This window comes from Capsella rubella, unplaced genomic scaffold (genome assembly GCF_000375325.1).
Source record: "Capsella rubella cultivar Monte Gargano unplaced genomic scaffold, Caprub1_0 scaffold_7, whole genome shotgun sequence".
Classification (NCBI taxonomy): domain Eukaryota; kingdom Viridiplantae; phylum Streptophyta; class Magnoliopsida; order Brassicales; family Brassicaceae; genus Capsella; species Capsella rubella.
In genome coordinates this window covers 11793190-11808965 of record NW_006238917.1, presented here as the reverse complement: position 1 = coordinate 11808965, position 15776 = coordinate 11793190, and the positions used below count along the sequence as shown (strand labels likewise).

The following is a 15776-nucleotide window of genomic DNA, read 5'->3' as shown; positions in this document are numbered from 1 at the left end:
GGGCCTTTTTTATAGGCCCATTATAAAAGCCTGTAATAAACGGAGGTATCAAATGACGTCGTTTTAGGGAATTGTCAATGTTGTTCTTGCTCCAAGATCTAATTGTTTTTACTAGGTGACATATTTTTACATTTAACAACAGTAGCTTTTACAGTCCAATCCAGATTTTACTAATTATATGTTTGATTTAAATTTATATTATTTTCAATATTTTTCTCTATACCAATAATTGTTTATATCCATTTTACCATAGAATTCGATCTATAAACCTTCTCACGGACATTAGAAAAAAAAAGAAAATCGTTTAGTAGTCCGGATTCATGTTCTATATCACAGAACAAAAGGAAAACAAATTAAAAATTATATTCGGTTTGGTGTGATGTTCAAACTAGTTCTTAGACCACCTCAGCTAGGATTTGCTAATGGGGATACTAACTGTTTTTATGGGCTAAAAATTAAACCAAAAATTTCAAAAACTGGACCATTAAGTAGAGAATTGTTTCTTCGATAGATAACACAAGCAACGATTAAGATACGTGACGTGTCATATAATTAAAATTATATAATTATTTTAATTATAAGCAATTTTAAGAGTTTCTCTAGTGTAGTTGGTCTTATAAGTGATGGAATCTCTAATCACCTTTACCAAACAAGTTCTTTAAATTATTTAATTAAAATATGGTGATTTAAAAAATCATGTTATTATGTATAATCCAATAACTCGTAATTAAATACTTTGGTAATGACATATATTTTTCACAAATAATTACAGAAATAATAAATTTAAAAGAAAATATTGGGGCCAAAGTGGATAAGATAACATCCAATGAGAATCAGATACATCAACCACATAGATCCTTAAGAGCCACAACAATCTCAAGAACCAGATACTCTGTCCTGCCACATCAGCAAATGCAATCTCAAGTTTCTTTAGATTTGCTTATTTCTTCATCACACACATCTCAAACTCTGGTTTTTTTTATTTTTAATCTCATAAGAGACACAAACAACAACAACAACTAAGACACCAAACCAATGGCTGCGAGTGCATCTCCAATGGCAAGCCAGCTAAGGAGCAGCTTCTCCTCCACTTCTCTATCTAAACGCCTCGCCGTTCCAAAGGGTATCTCCGGTGCTCCTTTTGGTGTTTCTCCGACCAAAAGAGTCTCTCCCTTCACCGTCCGTGCTGTTAAATCCGACAAGGTATCTTTGTTCTGTCTTTACACGTGACATAACAATATACATAGATTGGCCATGTTCTAGTTTATGTTTTGGTATTAGACTATAGAACCTCTTCCATGGAACTTAGGAGTTACAAGTGTGACAAATATTGGTTATAAACATATGCAATTGTGATTATATGTATAGTGGTCTAACAATAAATATGGAAATTGGCAGCCAACATTTCAAGTGATTCAACCAATCAATGGTGATCCATTCATTGGAAGCTTGGAAACTCCTGTGACATCTAGTCCTTTGATCGCGTGGTACCTTTCCAACCTCCCTGGCTACCGTACTGCTGTCAACCCGCTCCTTCGCGGTGTCGAAGTAGGTCTAGCTCATGGTTTCTTCTTAGTCGGCCCATTCGTCAAGGCTGGTCCATTAAGGAACACAGTTTACGCTGGCCAGGCCGGTTCTTTAGCCGCGGCTGGCCTTGTCATCATCCTTAGCATGTGCTTAACCATCTACGGAATCTCTTCTTTCAAGGAAGGTGAGCCATCGATTGCGCCGAGTTTGACTTTGACCGGGCGGAAGAAGCAGCCTGATCAGCTTCAAACGGCTGAGGGATGGGGTAAGTTCACAGGAGGGTTCTTCTTTGGAGGGATCTCTGGTGTGACTTGGGCTTACTTCCTTCTCTACGTTCTTGACCTTCCTTACTTCGTCAAGTAAATGTAGATCCATATGAGTGTACTCTTCAACTCTCTTGCATCATTGTTTTTTTACTCTTGTCTTGATCAAGAACCTTGAAACTCAGGATTGTTAATGTATATTACTCTTTCTTGATCATCTTATTGACATTAATTTATATTTTCCTTAGCCTTGAAAATGCTCTAAGATAAATCGGATGAGAACTGAAATTAAAAAACCAAGTTTTCATTAATAGATAATGAAGTAGTACACTTATTATTTCTACTAGCAACACTCTTGTTCCACAATATGAAAGAAACTAATCAACCCTTACAAAAATAAAAGACTTGATAAGTCTTAAAGCAACCATTTTAAACCAAAAGTGGGCAAAAACCAACGAGCATCCTTGAAAAGTATTGTCGAGAAAGCAGTAAGATGTTCAAACACTTGGAAGACGAAACCGGTTCGAACATGGTAGATGCGAATACGGTTATAGTTATAATCATCGCATAGACTAATCCCATTGTTTCTATCAAACTGATCGTTACCAAAATATATGCAATTTTTCATAACTTTGGCCGCAACCGTTAGTCCTAGATCGAAAAGCAATGTTTCTCCCTCTAGAGACTTGATTCTTCTCCATTCTGACGATTTCGGATCTATCTTGTAGACTGCCGTCCTAAGATATTGTCTCTGATCTAGCTCTACAATAATAATCAAAACTTCTCCGGACAAAGTCACAGCGAGCTTGTAATGACCCTTTCCAATTAGGTAGGGATAATCATCATACCGATTAAATGGAAAAGTTGCACATTCCACCGGAGAATCATTACCGGAGAAATCAAGAACAGTAACATCTCGAGTTACACTACTAAGCAAGTAAAGCTTGCTCTCTTTAAACACCATATCAATTATACAGCCTTGATTCTTTAAAGGTTCAAACCTTTTCCAGCTATTGTCTCCTTTCTTATGATATGCAAAATTGCTAGCAATATTCCAAACAACCAAGTAATCTTTCCTTTCTTCATCTACCCACAAAACCGCATTTTCGACATCGCTGCCATCGGTTAATTCTAGAGCCGGAAGAGTGATCCTCACACGAGTAAACATATTCAAAAGATGAAACTTAGTACTAGACTCTAGCATAAGGAACCAGCTACCAGAACTAGCCAAACAACGACTCCTAGATAGATCAAACCCGAGACAACCTCTTACTATGTAAGTCTTGTTTTCATGAGGATCATACAACTTACATGAAATGTTGTAGTTGTTTTCAACATGTTGGCTTGGAAAGAAGATGAGCCATGGAGTTGTTGGATTGGTTACTCTAATGAATGATGACTCCGAAGTTGTGTACCATACTGAAGAAATGCATCTTGCTCGATGAAAATCAACAAAACTCAAACGCTCCAAGATCGATCTAACTAGGTCAGGGATAAGTATCGGCTGGTTTGAATCATCCTTCTGATTCTGATGTGTGAATTGTGATAGCCAAGTTACATAAGACCATCTCCATCGGGAGGAGTCTCTAGGTCTAGGTGACAGAGTCTCCATTAAAACCCTAGTTAACATAAATGACGCTTTCTTTTAGACTATATTGTATTCATAATCATCAACATGATTTGTTATCTAATGAATTTTCTAGTTACATTTTGACGGGCCGGGTAATAAAATTATTTTGATTTATTGATATTTGCTTATTTATTTTATATTTTTCTTGTAAATTCTCTAAATTGAGTTTAAGATGTAATTAAATAATAAAAAATTAGAATCTGATCCGCGCTACAGCACAGAAGAATATTCTACCGAAATATTATATAATTTTTAACAAAAATAAAAATATACATAAATATCATAAATGATTACATTTATAAAATCTGCATATTTATAGTGTATGTTTTGACGGATCAATGTACAAAAAAGTCCATTCATAAAAAACAATATACATTCGCACTCACGTGAATATTTTGAAGGACCAACCCGTGAAAGATTACATTCGTAGAAAAATATACATTTGTAAAAAAGATACTTTGAAGGGATTAACCTGTGAAAGATTTCTTTCATAATAAAACCAAGATGCATTTGTAATACAAAAATATTAATTCACAGTGTATATTTTGAAGGACCAACCCGTAAAAGATTGCATTAGTAAAAATATCAATCCTAACCCGCTATACCATATGATTATATGATTGTGAGTTTCGCAAAACAACCAGTGTATTATTAAATCTTATAAATTTATGTATGTTAGTCCTAAGTATAATAATCTGTTGAAAACTTCAAATTGCAACATATGCAAAAAAGGTTAAATTTATATTATATAGTATAATATAAGAAATTAAAAATAAATTCAAATAAAGGTGAAAGAGGAATAATAATTGTTTTAATATATTAGTTTGAGAAAATTTAGGAAATCCGAAATTAGATATGAAAATAATATAATCTGTAAGTAAAGTATCCGATTTAAATATCCAAACCCAATTAAATATCCGATTTGGAAGTATCTAATTATTTAATTTCAAGTTAATTTTTAATTTTGACCTCACCCGTATTATCTTTTGTACTTCTCTTTTTTTGAATAATCAAAGAGGTTCTGGGCCAAAGCTCATACATCCCCTCAAGCCCAAAATGAGAGCATGTTATATGGTTTCGTCCCAAGCGCTACTCGAATATGCGCAGAGCCGGCCTTAAGCACAGGCTGGTGAAGCACGTGATTGTGGCCCCAAAAATATATGTATTTTATCGGCCCTTTTATTTCGTAAAAGACTTATTAGTGTAGTGGTAAAATTATTCATAAATGCATTAGAATTCTAGTGTTCGGCTCTTTTCTCCATCATTTTATCTTTCCTTTTTTAATCCACTACAAAATCAGTCTCAACATGGTTTTGGGCTTGTGACCCTGATATATTGTGCGACGGCTCTGAACATGCGACCTCTAAGCTTTAACCAGAGATCTTTACCAATTGAGCTATAAGCACTTGATACTTCTCTTTTACTAATTTAGAGGTTCTCTGATTATAATTGGGAGATAGCTAGAAAGAGACTTTTTTTTGTTATTTATGTATTGGCATTAGTTATCTTGAAATTGGATTGTGTCATGCATTTGGTTGATAATTATCGGTGAATGAAAATTTATAGTCTTATCATTTAAAGACACTAAAATACTCATAACTAAGGGATAACCCGTGCTACCCAAATTAAACTGAATGAAAAGTTTAATTTGCTCAAACAAATACCCAAATTAAACTGAATAAAACTTTAAATTTCGGACGCTTAAAAATTCAGTTTCCTACTCATTCGTATAGTTAGAAACATATTAGTATAATTTATAGTGTATAGATAAGAGGAAAATACACTATAAACTTAACCAAATAATATAATGTAATGTATAAACAAAATTGTCATACGATTGTAATAAAATAGAGTATTTGAAAACTTTGGAAAGCACAATACAAAATATATTTTTATTAATTAGAAAACGAGGTACAAAAACAAGATGATGTAGAACAGAACATGTAAAATTTCATAAAAGACAACATAAATTTTTGAACAGGCATCAATGATTAATTTTTTCTTGGAAAATAAACTCTACTAGGTGAAGTGATCTTCTAATCGAGTGACAAATGATAAGTCCACTGAAAGCATGCTTTATCACACTAGAAATCGAGTCTCTCGCTTCATATGAATATAGGGAGTTGGCTAATGGACCGGTATTTTATGGTTTGATGTTGACCAAAAAAAAGAAACTCTACTAGTTTTGGGTTTGTTTTCACAATCTAAATTCTTAGATTATCTAAATTCATAATCCGGTTAACATAAACCAATAACTAGCTTTGGCATATATATTCTTCTTTTTGTTTATTTACTTTAAAAATTATTTTATTATTTACAATCAATGCTTGAATTAGATTTTTCAAAACTTTCAAAACGCTTCCAGTATTCAATTTCTATATAAATAGAATCGTATATAATTATATATAAAATATAATATTTACAATTAATATAAATGGCATTTTCTTAAACTCTTTTTTGAGAAATTTACACATTTTTATTAACAATTATGTTACACAGATATGAAATACACAAAAGTTAAAGAAGAAGACAAAAGACACTATCTGTTACAAAAAAAAAAACAATTAAAAAAATAAACATAGTTGTCTATTGCAAAACACTACTCTCTATTTATAGCTTCACTATCCTTTGAACATTTCATAATCAAAATCTCAAACACTATCAATATAAGTCAAGACATGAAGTTCATTACATTAGTCTTCATCGCCTTTGCTCTGTCGTCTCTTGCTCTAACCAAAACAATGGTTTCAGCAGAAATAGTGAAAGCAACATGTGCTGTGGAAGATCTTCAAGTATGCAAATCAGCAGTGACTACTGAAAGCCCACCATCGATGGAATGTTGTGCAAAGCTGAAAGAAGAACAGTCATGTATATGTGATTACTTGAAAGATCCATCAGTTAGTCAGTATATTACAGCTGCTAAAAGAGTTTTAGCAGCTTGTGATATACCTTTGCCTAGTTGTTGAACTTTAAAATATTGATCACATAATCTATGATTATATATGATATTGGAAGTTTATTATGTCAAGGTTATTGACTTGATTAAATAAAATGTTAGTTTTCTTATATATATATCATTATTGTCGATTCTCAAAATTCAATAACTACTTGTCTTTTACTCTTTAGTAAAGTATGATTTAAGTATGTAATTTCTTTGGATCGGGGTTTCTTAACCTTAGTCCACTAGAAAGATAAAGTCTCATCATTTAAAGTCGCTGACTTGACTGGTTCAAAAGCAATGGTTGCGATTGTAGTTGGAGATTATGTAGAAGCAGGCGACTACGTTTTTAGCGTTATTAAGCATTTTGAATGACTAGTTTAACGTTTGAAAGACATAAAACTGATAATTTCAACTTTTGAAATTGAAAATTATCAACTTTATACCTTAATTATTTGTATTCTTCTCTTTCATTCCTCGCACAACCACAACCTTGTTTATTTTGTCGACCAAAACCTTCGCTTCCTCTCCCAACCACGACCCTCACTATCCCGGCCATAACCCTTTCTTCTCACTATCATGATCCATCAACAATATTGTCTCAATCAATTTCAACAACTCTTTCCCCTCTGAAAATTTTTGTAAGTAAAAAATAAATTTCTCAATTATGTAAACATGGACATCAGTCCAAAATCCATTAAAAGCTTGGAAAATTTACATTTTTTTCGTAATTGATTCATATCATTTTTTTGTGACTAGGTAGATACCACTTTACTAGATTTTGAGTTTTTATATTAGGCATCATAACCAATGATTAAAACTATGCCCAATATAGGCAAATAATGTTGTTCATCACTGGTGTAACTGTGATTTGTAAGGCTACTAATAACTCTAACAAAAAAAAAAAAAACAACTTTTTAGTATTTGACTCTAATTAAGTGATAAGCAGTTAAAAAACGCAGCGTTTTGGTGACATATCTTTGATTCCTCCGTCACGGCAACCACATACATAAACAAGCCTTATCTCCTCTGCCGCCGAAGCAAACCGTTTAAACCACCAGTTTTGTATTCTCTCTCTGTGTCTCTCTCTCTCTCTCTCTCTCTCTCTCTCTCTCTCTCTCTTATTCTCATATCCGTAAGATAAAAAAAAAAAAAAAAACAATGGCTGTTCATATTCAAAACCCTAACTTTTTCTACACTCATCATCTCCGATCACGTCTAACCTCATCCTCTGCATCACCTTCCTCTTATCTCTTTTCAAGACACTCTGCTTCAAAATACCATCACAACAGCTTCATTTGCAAATCCAATGACAAAGATGTAACCTTTATTAACTCCCTCTTACACAATAAAGAGCTATAGAACTGAAATGGTTCTTTTTCTTACAGGACTATCTCATTGATGCTCCTGTTTCTGTTGGAGATGGTTTCTCTTTCAGTGGAGGGAAGTATTCAGATCAACCAAGTCCATCAGATGAATGGCTTAAGCAAGGGAAATGGGTATGAAACAGATTCATATCTACTTTGGTTTTATAATAATACATAAAGTTTTGATTCTGCAAATTTTCAGGTTAAAGCTCATAGAGTTGGTGGATCTGGTGTAGAAGCAAAAGATCCGATTTTTGGATTAACAATGGGAGCTAGCTCTCAAGCTTCAAAAGATCTTTTCAGGTAAAAACACACTTTTGAGTTTAATCTTTGTAGTAATGTGTTTTTGATGATTCTGTTTCTATAGATGGTTTTGTGTAGAATCAGGAAGTGTTGATAGTCCTCCTGTTATACTAATCCATGGATTCCCATCTCAGGTAATATATATATATGTTCCCTTCAAATACATCTTTGTTACCGCGAATCACTTAGCAGGTTTTGGAGGATGTTTATTTTGTGTCACTAGGCTTATTCGTACCGGAAAACTCTTCCCGTGCTTTCGAAGAATTACCGCGCCATTGCTTTCGATTGGCTAGGTATGTAACTTCTTACCCTTGTGTTTTACTTTTTTCTTTGTTAGAGAACCTGAATTTTCTTGCATCATAGGATTTGGATTTTCTGATAAGCCTCAGTCTGGATATGGATTTAACTATACAATGGACGGTAAGATGATCTTTAACCGCGCTTATCGATCAACAGACTAAAACCCGAGAGAGTTATAAGAATAATCTGTGGCTTTGTAGAGTTTGTTTCGTCGCTTGAGTCATTCATTGATGAGGTAACTACAAGTAAGGTGTCACTTGTGGTGCAGGTAGGTATAGTAGCATCAATTTATTTGTCTCTGAAGAAGCAATACTTTAGATTTGGTAGTGTTAATTCTCTGTTTTGATGTTTTTTTTTTTTGTCAGGGATACTTCTCAACTGCTGTTGTAAAATATGCTAGAAACAGACCAGACAAGATCAAGAATCTCATACTCTTGAATCCTCCTGTAAGTAAAGAAGCTAAAACAAAACTAACTATTTTCTTCTCTTTGTTAAAACTAACTTAAAAACTTGTATAATCCGGTTTCAGCTCACACCTGAACATGCTAAACTTCCATCAACCTTGTCTGTATTCAGCAACTTTTTGCTCGGGGAGATCTTCTCTCAGGTTTGTTTCATCAAAAATTTGCTTCTACAAAGGTTCTGTGCAACAAATTTCTGATTTAGTAAACCAATAGGATCCTCTAAGAGCAAGTGACAAGCCTTTGACGAGTTGTGGTCCTTACAAAATGAAAGAAGACGATGCAATGGTTTACCGAAGACCTTATCTTACCTCAGGTTCTTCTGGTTTCGCTCTTAACGCCATCAGTAGGTCCATGAAGAAGGAACTTAAGGTTCATAAAGCATTCTCTTTTCTTCATTCATGTCAAAATCAAGAAAGCTTGGAATTTTTCATTGAAGCTTTTACCTGACAGAAATATGCAGAAGAGATGAGGACATCACTGATGGACAAAAGCTGGAAAATCCCGATCACCGTGTGCTGGGGAAAACGAGACAGGTGGCTAAGCTATGAGGGAGTTGAAGAGTTCTGCAAGAGTTCAGGACACAACCTCGTCGAACTGCCAAATGTACCACCTATTTCCTTATATCTTGTGAGACATTGCTAAACTTTGAACTGATTCTGCCCTTATCAGGCTGGCCATCACGTACAAGAAGATTGTGGAGAGGAACTTGGAGGAATAATCTCAAGAATCATAAGTAAATCTGCTCTATTCTAACTAGAGAGTACTCAGCACGAAGACTGAGAAAATGAAAAGAGTCATGAACAAACCCTTTGTAAAGACTCATCTTTATTCAAAACCTTCTGTAGTTCCATTGGTACATATAAGTCACCAGTAAGATTTTTGTGCTAAACTTTGAGGCTCTATAAAGTTGGATATAGAAGAATCGTCAAGAATCTCCGGTTCTCTAGTACAAATTTGTAACATCCTATAAAGAATCTACATGTATACCTTCAGTAATTGGTTAAATTCAGTACATCATTGACATGAAGATCCTCAGAACTGTTATCTCACCAGTCTTGTAATCATCTCTCCTTCTCTTTTGCTTCCTTCGGGTCTTCAGGGTATATATGTGATTTTTGTATGTATATAAATGTGTCTACAGCAAGCTATATATCAAAGTTGGAACCGGTCTATCCAGCACTCATCGTTCTTCACAGCATTTCTCCATCTGTGTTTAAAAGTCTCTAATTCAGCGTAAGTCTGCTTCCGAACCTAGGTAATGATCATTATGTACATAGAGAGTTTAGTCATACAAAGTACTCTAAAGACATTAAGATTAGAAAGCTGATACTATCTTTTCAAATACCAAACTGTTTATACGCTTACCTCAGATCTACCAGAGGATGTTGGTGATGGTTTCTGCATAATAACAGTAGTATAAGACAATGATGGACTATCTTAAAAGAGTAGAAAGAAGAGAGCAAAATATAGTGAGAATAGCATACTGATATGTCTGAATCATGCTGAGTCTTGGTCTTTTCGAGTTGGTCTGAACCCGTCTGCTTATATGCAGTAAGTATGATTACTTCCTAAATAAAAGTCATGGAGACTGGGATGAAGAAATGATAAGAGAACAAGATTTCAAACCTTGTTTTCAGCTGAACCTCCTAATGTAGGAAGACCCATATGAAGTATATACTCGGAATCAACAATGCCGATATTTCTGGTTCGATCACCCTATTCGAAGCAACAAGACAATACTGAGAAAAAACAAAACCAACTAATAAAAGGGTGAGTTGGTTTGGCTCAGTAGCAATTTACCTGTGCACAATATCCAAGCTGAAAATCTATACCCCATCCATGGTTTAAGTCATTCTGTAAAAGAATCAAAACATTCATAAAACAAAGTCAAGTATCTAGCTGTTGATGGTCTTCATTTAGTCTGTGACATAAATAATAAACTTGTGCAATACCTGAATCATATGCCATGTACACCTCCAGGCTGCTCTGGAAAACACAGGAGCCATCATTTCGACGAATCTGTAGTTAGAGAGTTTCCTAAGTGAGTTTTCAGAATAATCACCATAATATACACTAGCTAGTATACACTAAAATGGTTTAGTTCTTTTACCCTGTACAAGGAGGTCCAGTGCTATTCTCGTTGCACCTAGTCCGACCAATGACTTTGTATGTTCTCCTGGTTACCACCAAATCATTGCAATAAGATTCATTATGTCATTCTCTCTTAAACGTTTTCTATTAAAAGCATGAGAGAAAGTACCTATGTACTCGCGATTTCTTGTCCCGGGAGGTAAGTTGATGATGCACTTCAGAGAAATTGGGATCAAGAGCAGGCTGTGATATTTCAAGACCTTCTTCTTTAATAATTGAAACATACCTGACAATTTGCATTTGCATTAGATATCACAAATATAAGATATTCTTTGTAATAGCATTTTTTTTTACCTTCTAGCATCAAAATGGTCAACACCAAGATCTTCATCCCATAGAAATATGTAAGAATATGTTGAGACAATATCAGGGTGTAGAAAACGCTTTGCAAACCACCTAAAAGAGTTAATAAAACATATTTTAAACAGTACAAGCCCAAATGGTATTAAACATGAATAGAACAGTTATATAACCATTTGGTTTGGTTGACTACAGAAACATGAATAGCAGTTTCACTCCACTCAAACTCCTTCCACTCATCCACCGCGCCATCATAATGAAACAGCATCACAACAAACTCACTTGACAGAAACTGCCACATGGGAAGAGATATCAAAGATCAAAACTGTTTCATTACCGAGAGGCGGAAAAGGCGTTTTTTCCGAGGTTTTACCTTCTTGACAATCTTGTTAACACTTTCCTTCTGTTTTATTCCGGCTGCCATAGCTAATAAGTTCAGCTTCGGCTTCTAAGCAAATAAGAAAACAGAGAATGTATTGATAAGTAATGACTACAGAGAAACTCGGGAACCCCGGGTTTGGCGACTGGTAAATACCGTATTGCGCTTTCCTCCCCATAACGGTCGCATTTCCAAATCTGAGGTACTTGCTACAATTCCTCTTGGTAATGTCTCACTACCAAAAGGCCTGAGTTGTGTCTAATTAACCAAAGCAACATGAAAAAATGTCATTATTCAGATAAGAACTTGGTTTTAAAAGCATAGAAGAAACTCTAATCAAGCTTATGGAACAGACCTTACACATCTGCAGTTTTGCAAGATTTAGTCTAATTATTGAACTCCACCCAGCAATACCCTGTGAAATCATTAAACTTTTCAAACTGTTCTATCATAATTCAGATTCAAAGACAAATGATTAGAAGTAGTACCTCTTTATAGTCTACTGTAATAAATGCATTCCCTAATAAGAAGACCATTGCAAGAAAAAACACTAAAGAGAACAAGCGACGAAGAGACAAGCCCTTTCGTTTGTGGTTCATACTTAATGATCCCTGCCACAATAAGAAGATTCAAAAAAAAAAACAATGCCACAAGAAAGATTCAAGATTGTGTTTCAACCCATAAAAAAAGTATAAAACTTGTAACTGTCTGAATACAGACATTGCAGAACTGCAGATGTGAGAATCAGACAATCCAAGAATGAAACACATAAAGGGGAAACAAAAGATTTGAAATTTCACAACTTTCTCGAAAACCCTTGAAACCCAGAAGCAAAGCAAAGTAAGGTAATGGAACAAGACAAGAAGAAATGAACAAAGAGCAAAGAGAAAGAAAGCTTACGGAGCTCAAAATCTTGGGTTTCTTGTTCATCTTTCAAGAACAGTGGTCTATAAATTAAAGGTAACGCCTTTTTTTTTTTTTTTTAATAGATCAAATAAATAAGTGAAGTGTTGAGTCATATACTATATAGTGTTATAATACCATATTTTTTTGTCAGAAAAATTAATTTGCTTTCCGTCAAGTTTGGTTATTTTGCAATCAAAAGTACCACTTTTTTATTCCTTAAAGTTAGCTTCGAATAGAAAAAGAAAAAATAAACTGGGTATGAAAGCAAATTAATTGAGATTTTTTTTAGAGAAGTGCCTTTTTTGGTGTAACATTTTTTAAAAATATTTCTTTTATTTATCAATTTTTTTTAGAAAAAAATTTTAAATTTGAAAAGTTTTAAAGTTTTATGTGGTTTATAAGATATTTTTAGAAAATCACTATACTATTTGGAGACTCGGATCGATATACTTATAAGGTTTAAAAATGTATTAAACAGGGTTTACAAGGTTTTTAAAAGGTTTATAAGATTTTTACAAGTTTTTTAAAAGCTATTTATACGGTATTTGTAAAATAGATATATTATTTACACACATATAAATGTAACTTGTGTACATTTATATAAGTTTACACATATTTTTGGATAAAATTTCAATTTTTAGTGGTTTTTTTGATGTAATTTTGAAAAGGTTGTTTTTGAAAAGTGGTATTTTGAAATCCCTAAAGCAAATTATCAATTATCAATAAGTCTAATTAAAACAAAAATTATAGTGGAAGCCTTTAGGCTCAATGGTTGACTAAAAGTTAACTAATAATTAATATTTATATATCTCGAGGTTTGGAGTTCGGATATTTACAAGAGATTAGTGATACACGATTAGAAGTGTTCACCATGATTATAAAATATCGAAGAAAAACAAAGTATCCAATATTCTAGCACAAAGAAGAAAGATAAAGATTTATCAATCGAAAATCTAATAAAATCGTCTTTGTAGTAAACCAGTTTTCATACTTTATAATAATTAAAATTAATATATAAAAACAACGAAACAAAAGTTTTTGTAATTCTTAAAAAAAGAAAATAAGAATTGTTAACAAAAATCTAGAAATAGGAATTTGGAAAAAACGTGTAGCCATCTTCGCAAAATCAGGTCTTTAAATCAGTGAACAATGACATTAAAAGGTCAGTAGCACGTGTATTGTTTTGTTATGTATTCCTTCGTTACATGTAAGTTTGTAACGTACATTGGGATGCAATGTCCATGTGAAGACGACTTGCTTTGGCCTTTGCTTCATTTTTCTTACACTTAAATTTTGGAAGTTGTAAAACAAATAATTTTTCTTTCATAAATAGTATTTTTTTCGGAAGTATTTTATTATTATAAATAATTATTTCTTGTTATTTATTTCTGAAATGTGTTTGATTATTTTTGTAGAGATCGATCTATTTTAGAATTTTGTATATTTAAAATAAAGAAACTAACGTAGCACGAAATCGTCGTTAACGACTTTGATTTAGTTTTAAAATCGGAAGCGAAAACAAAAGTGCAGAATTGCAAAGGAAGAAAAATATTAAGAAACACATATAGAAGCATTTATTACAAATTTTGTTTGTTCTAAAAATAATATTTATACACTGGTTGAATTAAATGACGGAACATGTTTGAATCGATATTACTAAAAAAATAAAATATTATTAATCTTATACTTCAAAACGGGTTAAAACTTCATTACACTATTTTTAACAACACTAAGACATGCAATCTTAATTTTTTTTTGCAATCTTAATTTTGATATTATGCGATCTTAATTTTTTTTTAAAAACAATTCCACCATCGTAGAAAAATTTGAATTAAAAAAAATGATAGGTTAAAATCTAGTTAACGATTAGATAAACGTTAGATACAAAGGGGTGCAAAGAAGAAACACAAACATTGAAAAAGAAAAATATATGAATCTCAATGGTATGATCAAATTCTTTAAATTGAACCATTACTCTTTATATTGGTGATATCAGTAGACACAAAAAATGGTTTGCTATTATATATAGATAGACAATATAATAAATTAAACATAAAAACTTAGATACCTTAAAATGAAAAACAACACTTGATAATTTAAATGATCACCAATACGATGTTACGTTGCATGTGTGTATCTAGAAAACTAACATGGTAATTCTATTATTTTGGCCTTTGATGGTTTACCTATACAAAAACTTTATTGTAAATAAATAAAAAGGAATGTTTTAATTAGAGCTAAGAGCAGCAAAACCACCACCTCTCATCATTTGCTTGAACTCCTTAAAATTAACCATACCATCTCCATCAACATCAACCTTACTAATCATCTTCTTGCAATCTTCAAGTGTTCTTCCTTGCTTCAAGCCCATTGAAGCAAGAACAGACCTCAACTCTTCATCTGTAATGAACCCATCACCATTCTGATCAAATACTCTAAATGCTTCTCTCATGTCCTCTTCTTCCTCTTTCTCTTCCACCATTTCTTGATACAAGGATCCAAACTCATCGATATCCATGAAACCATCTCCATTCACATCCATCTTCTCTATCATATCCTTGATTTCATTTTCAGGGACCATGATTCCAACGCTTTTAAAGAAGTCTTTAAGTTCGTTTTTCGCAATCTTCCCATCTCCATTCTTATCGAACATTTGGAACACTCTACTTAGTTCTCCACGATCCATCTTTATTGCAAAACCTAGCTATATGATCATTAAGCCAAAAAAACTAATGGAGAAGAAAGAAGAATCAAGATCTAGAAATGTATTCTTTAAGAAACCCTAAGCAAGTGACAAATTTGTAACAAAAACAAAATAAAGTTAATCAAAAAGAACATAAAATTTACATACAAAACAAAAAAAAAGACAGATGAGAGAGAGCTTTACGGGTTCTGTTTGATGGATTCAACAGTTTTGGATCCTTCATTTTCTTGTAGACTAAAAATAGTTACATATGCCCTTAAATAGACTACACGAATATCTAATCTTGACACAATTAAGGAGAACCTCATTATAATAATTAACCAAAATCACTCGGTGAGCAATGGAGGCATAAATTATTGATTTTTTCCCAATCAACCTTCCACGTAATCTATGTTGCATGGAAACGGAAACGGATACGCGGAAACGAAACATTTCGGAAACGAGAAACATGTTTTTTATGAAATTAAGATATGGAAACGTTTTGGAAACGCTAATAATATATACATATATATATATATATATATATATATATATATATATTACA

At 33.0% G+C, this 15776-nt stretch overlaps 6 protein-coding genes across 7 annotated transcripts; 3 read left to right on the top strand and 3 right to left on the bottom strand.

The window, feature by feature from the left end:
- Positions 1-963: 963 nt before the first annotated feature.
- LOC17877459 (photosystem I reaction center subunit XI, chloroplastic) lies at positions 964-2037 on the top strand. The gene is made up of 2 exons (XM_006282402.2): positions 964-1203; positions 1399-2037. The coding sequence occupies exons 1-2, from the start codon at positions 1036-1038 to the stop codon at positions 1888-1890; spliced, it is 660 nt and encodes a 219-aa protein (XP_006282464.1). The 5' UTR covers positions 964-1035; the 3' UTR covers positions 1891-2037.
- A 168-nt stretch (positions 2038-2205) lies between these two features.
- Positions 2206-3402, bottom strand: LOC17879655 (F-box/kelch-repeat protein KIB1). Its single transcript, XM_006285883.1, has one exon. It carries the CDS (start codon positions 3400-3402, stop codon positions 2206-2208), a length of 1197 nt encoding a protein of 398 aa, XP_006285945.1.
- Positions 3403-6064: 2662 nt separating this feature from the next.
- LOC17877827 (non-specific lipid-transfer protein 2) lies at positions 6065-6481 on the top strand. The gene has a single exon (XM_006282715.2). It carries the CDS (start codon positions 6099-6101, stop codon positions 6384-6386), a length of 288 nt encoding a protein of 95 aa, XP_006282777.1. The 5' UTR covers positions 6065-6098; the 3' UTR covers positions 6387-6481.
- Positions 6482-7474: 993 nt separating this feature from the next.
- LOC17880806 (haloalkane dehalogenase 2) lies at positions 7475-9724 on the top strand. Its single transcript, XM_006282584.2, has 12 exons — positions 7475-7678; positions 7747-7857; positions 7928-8028; positions 8093-8162; positions 8252-8321; positions 8392-8448; positions 8529-8596; positions 8694-8774; positions 8858-8935; positions 9006-9161; positions 9243-9395; positions 9462-9724. The coding sequence occupies exons 1-12, from the start codon at positions 7520-7522 to the stop codon at positions 9543-9545; spliced, it is 1188 nt and encodes a 395-aa protein (XP_006282646.1). The 5' UTR covers positions 7475-7519; the 3' UTR covers positions 9546-9724.
- Positions 9683-12605, bottom strand: LOC17880788. 2 transcript variants are annotated; one of them, XM_023779198.1, is made up of 15 exons: positions 12523-12605; positions 12111-12233; positions 11978-12037; positions 11779-11880; positions 11617-11691; positions 11417-11535; positions 11238-11339; positions 11053-11169; positions 10903-10968; positions 10745-10811; positions 10593-10646; positions 10419-10508; positions 10277-10330; positions 10158-10190; positions 9683-10043 (listed from the first exon to the last, which is right to left on the bottom strand). In XM_023779198.1, the coding sequence occupies exons 1-15, from the start codon at positions 12550-12552 to the stop codon at positions 9945-9947; spliced, it is 1191 nt and encodes a 396-aa protein (XP_023634966.1). In that variant the 5' UTR covers positions 12553-12605; the 3' UTR covers positions 9683-9944. The 2 variants fall into 2 exon arrangements, with proteins under 2 accessions (XP_023634966.1, XP_006285943.1); XM_006285881.2 differs by lacking the exon at positions 12523-12605 and adding an exon at positions 12343-12458.
- Positions 12606-14755: 2150 nt separating this feature from the next.
- On the bottom strand, positions 14756-15231 carry LOC17879626 (calmodulin-like protein 2). The gene has a single exon (XM_006285541.2). The coding sequence runs from the start codon at positions 15212-15214 to the stop codon at positions 14756-14758; it is 459 nt and encodes a 152-aa protein (XP_006285603.1). The 5' UTR covers positions 15215-15231.
- Positions 15232-15776: the final 545 nt, after the last annotated feature.

Bases quoted from the DNA above. Each gene is read 5' to 3' on its own strand.
- LOC17877459 (XM_006282402.2), top strand. From the start codon at position 1,036: ATGGCTGCGAGTGCATCTCCAATGGCAAGCCAGCTAAGGAGCAGCTTC. The intron at 1,204-1,398 runs GTATCTTTGTTC...GGAAATTGGCAG, and splicing joins GTGCTGTTAAATCCGACAAG to CCAACATTTCAAGTGATTCA.
- LOC17879655 (XM_006285883.1), bottom strand. From the start codon at position 3,402: ATGGAGACTCTGTCACCTAGACCTAGAGACTCCTCCCGATGGAGATGG.
- LOC17877827 (XM_006282715.2), top strand. From the start codon at position 6,099: ATGAAGTTCATTACATTAGTCTTCATCGCCTTTGCTCTGTCGTCTCTT.
- LOC17880806 (XM_006282584.2), top strand. From the start codon at position 7,520: ATGGCTGTTCATATTCAAAACCCTAACTTTTTCTACACTCATCATCTC. The intron at 7,858-7,927 runs GTATGAAACAGA...GCAAATTTTCAG, and splicing joins GGCTTAAGCAAGGGAAATGG to GTTAAAGCTCATAGAGTTGG. The intron at 8,163-8,251 runs GTAATATATATA...TTGTGTCACTAG, and splicing joins TCCATGGATTCCCATCTCAG to GCTTATTCGTACCGGAAAAC.
- LOC17880788 (XM_023779198.1), bottom strand. From the start codon at position 12,552: ATGAACAAGAAACCCAAGATTTTGAGCTCC. The intron at 12,038-12,110 runs GTACTACTTCTA...ATGATTTCACAG, and splicing joins TTACAGTAGACTATAAAGAG to GGTATTGCTGGGTGGAGTTC. The intron at 10,331-10,418 runs GTTTGAAATCTT...GCATATAAGCAG, and splicing joins GAGGTTCAGCTGAAAACAAG to ACGGGTTCAGACCAACTCGA.
- LOC17879626 (XM_006285541.2), bottom strand. From the start codon at position 15,214: ATGGATCGTGGAGAACTAAGTAGAGTGTTCCAAATGTTCGATAAGAAT.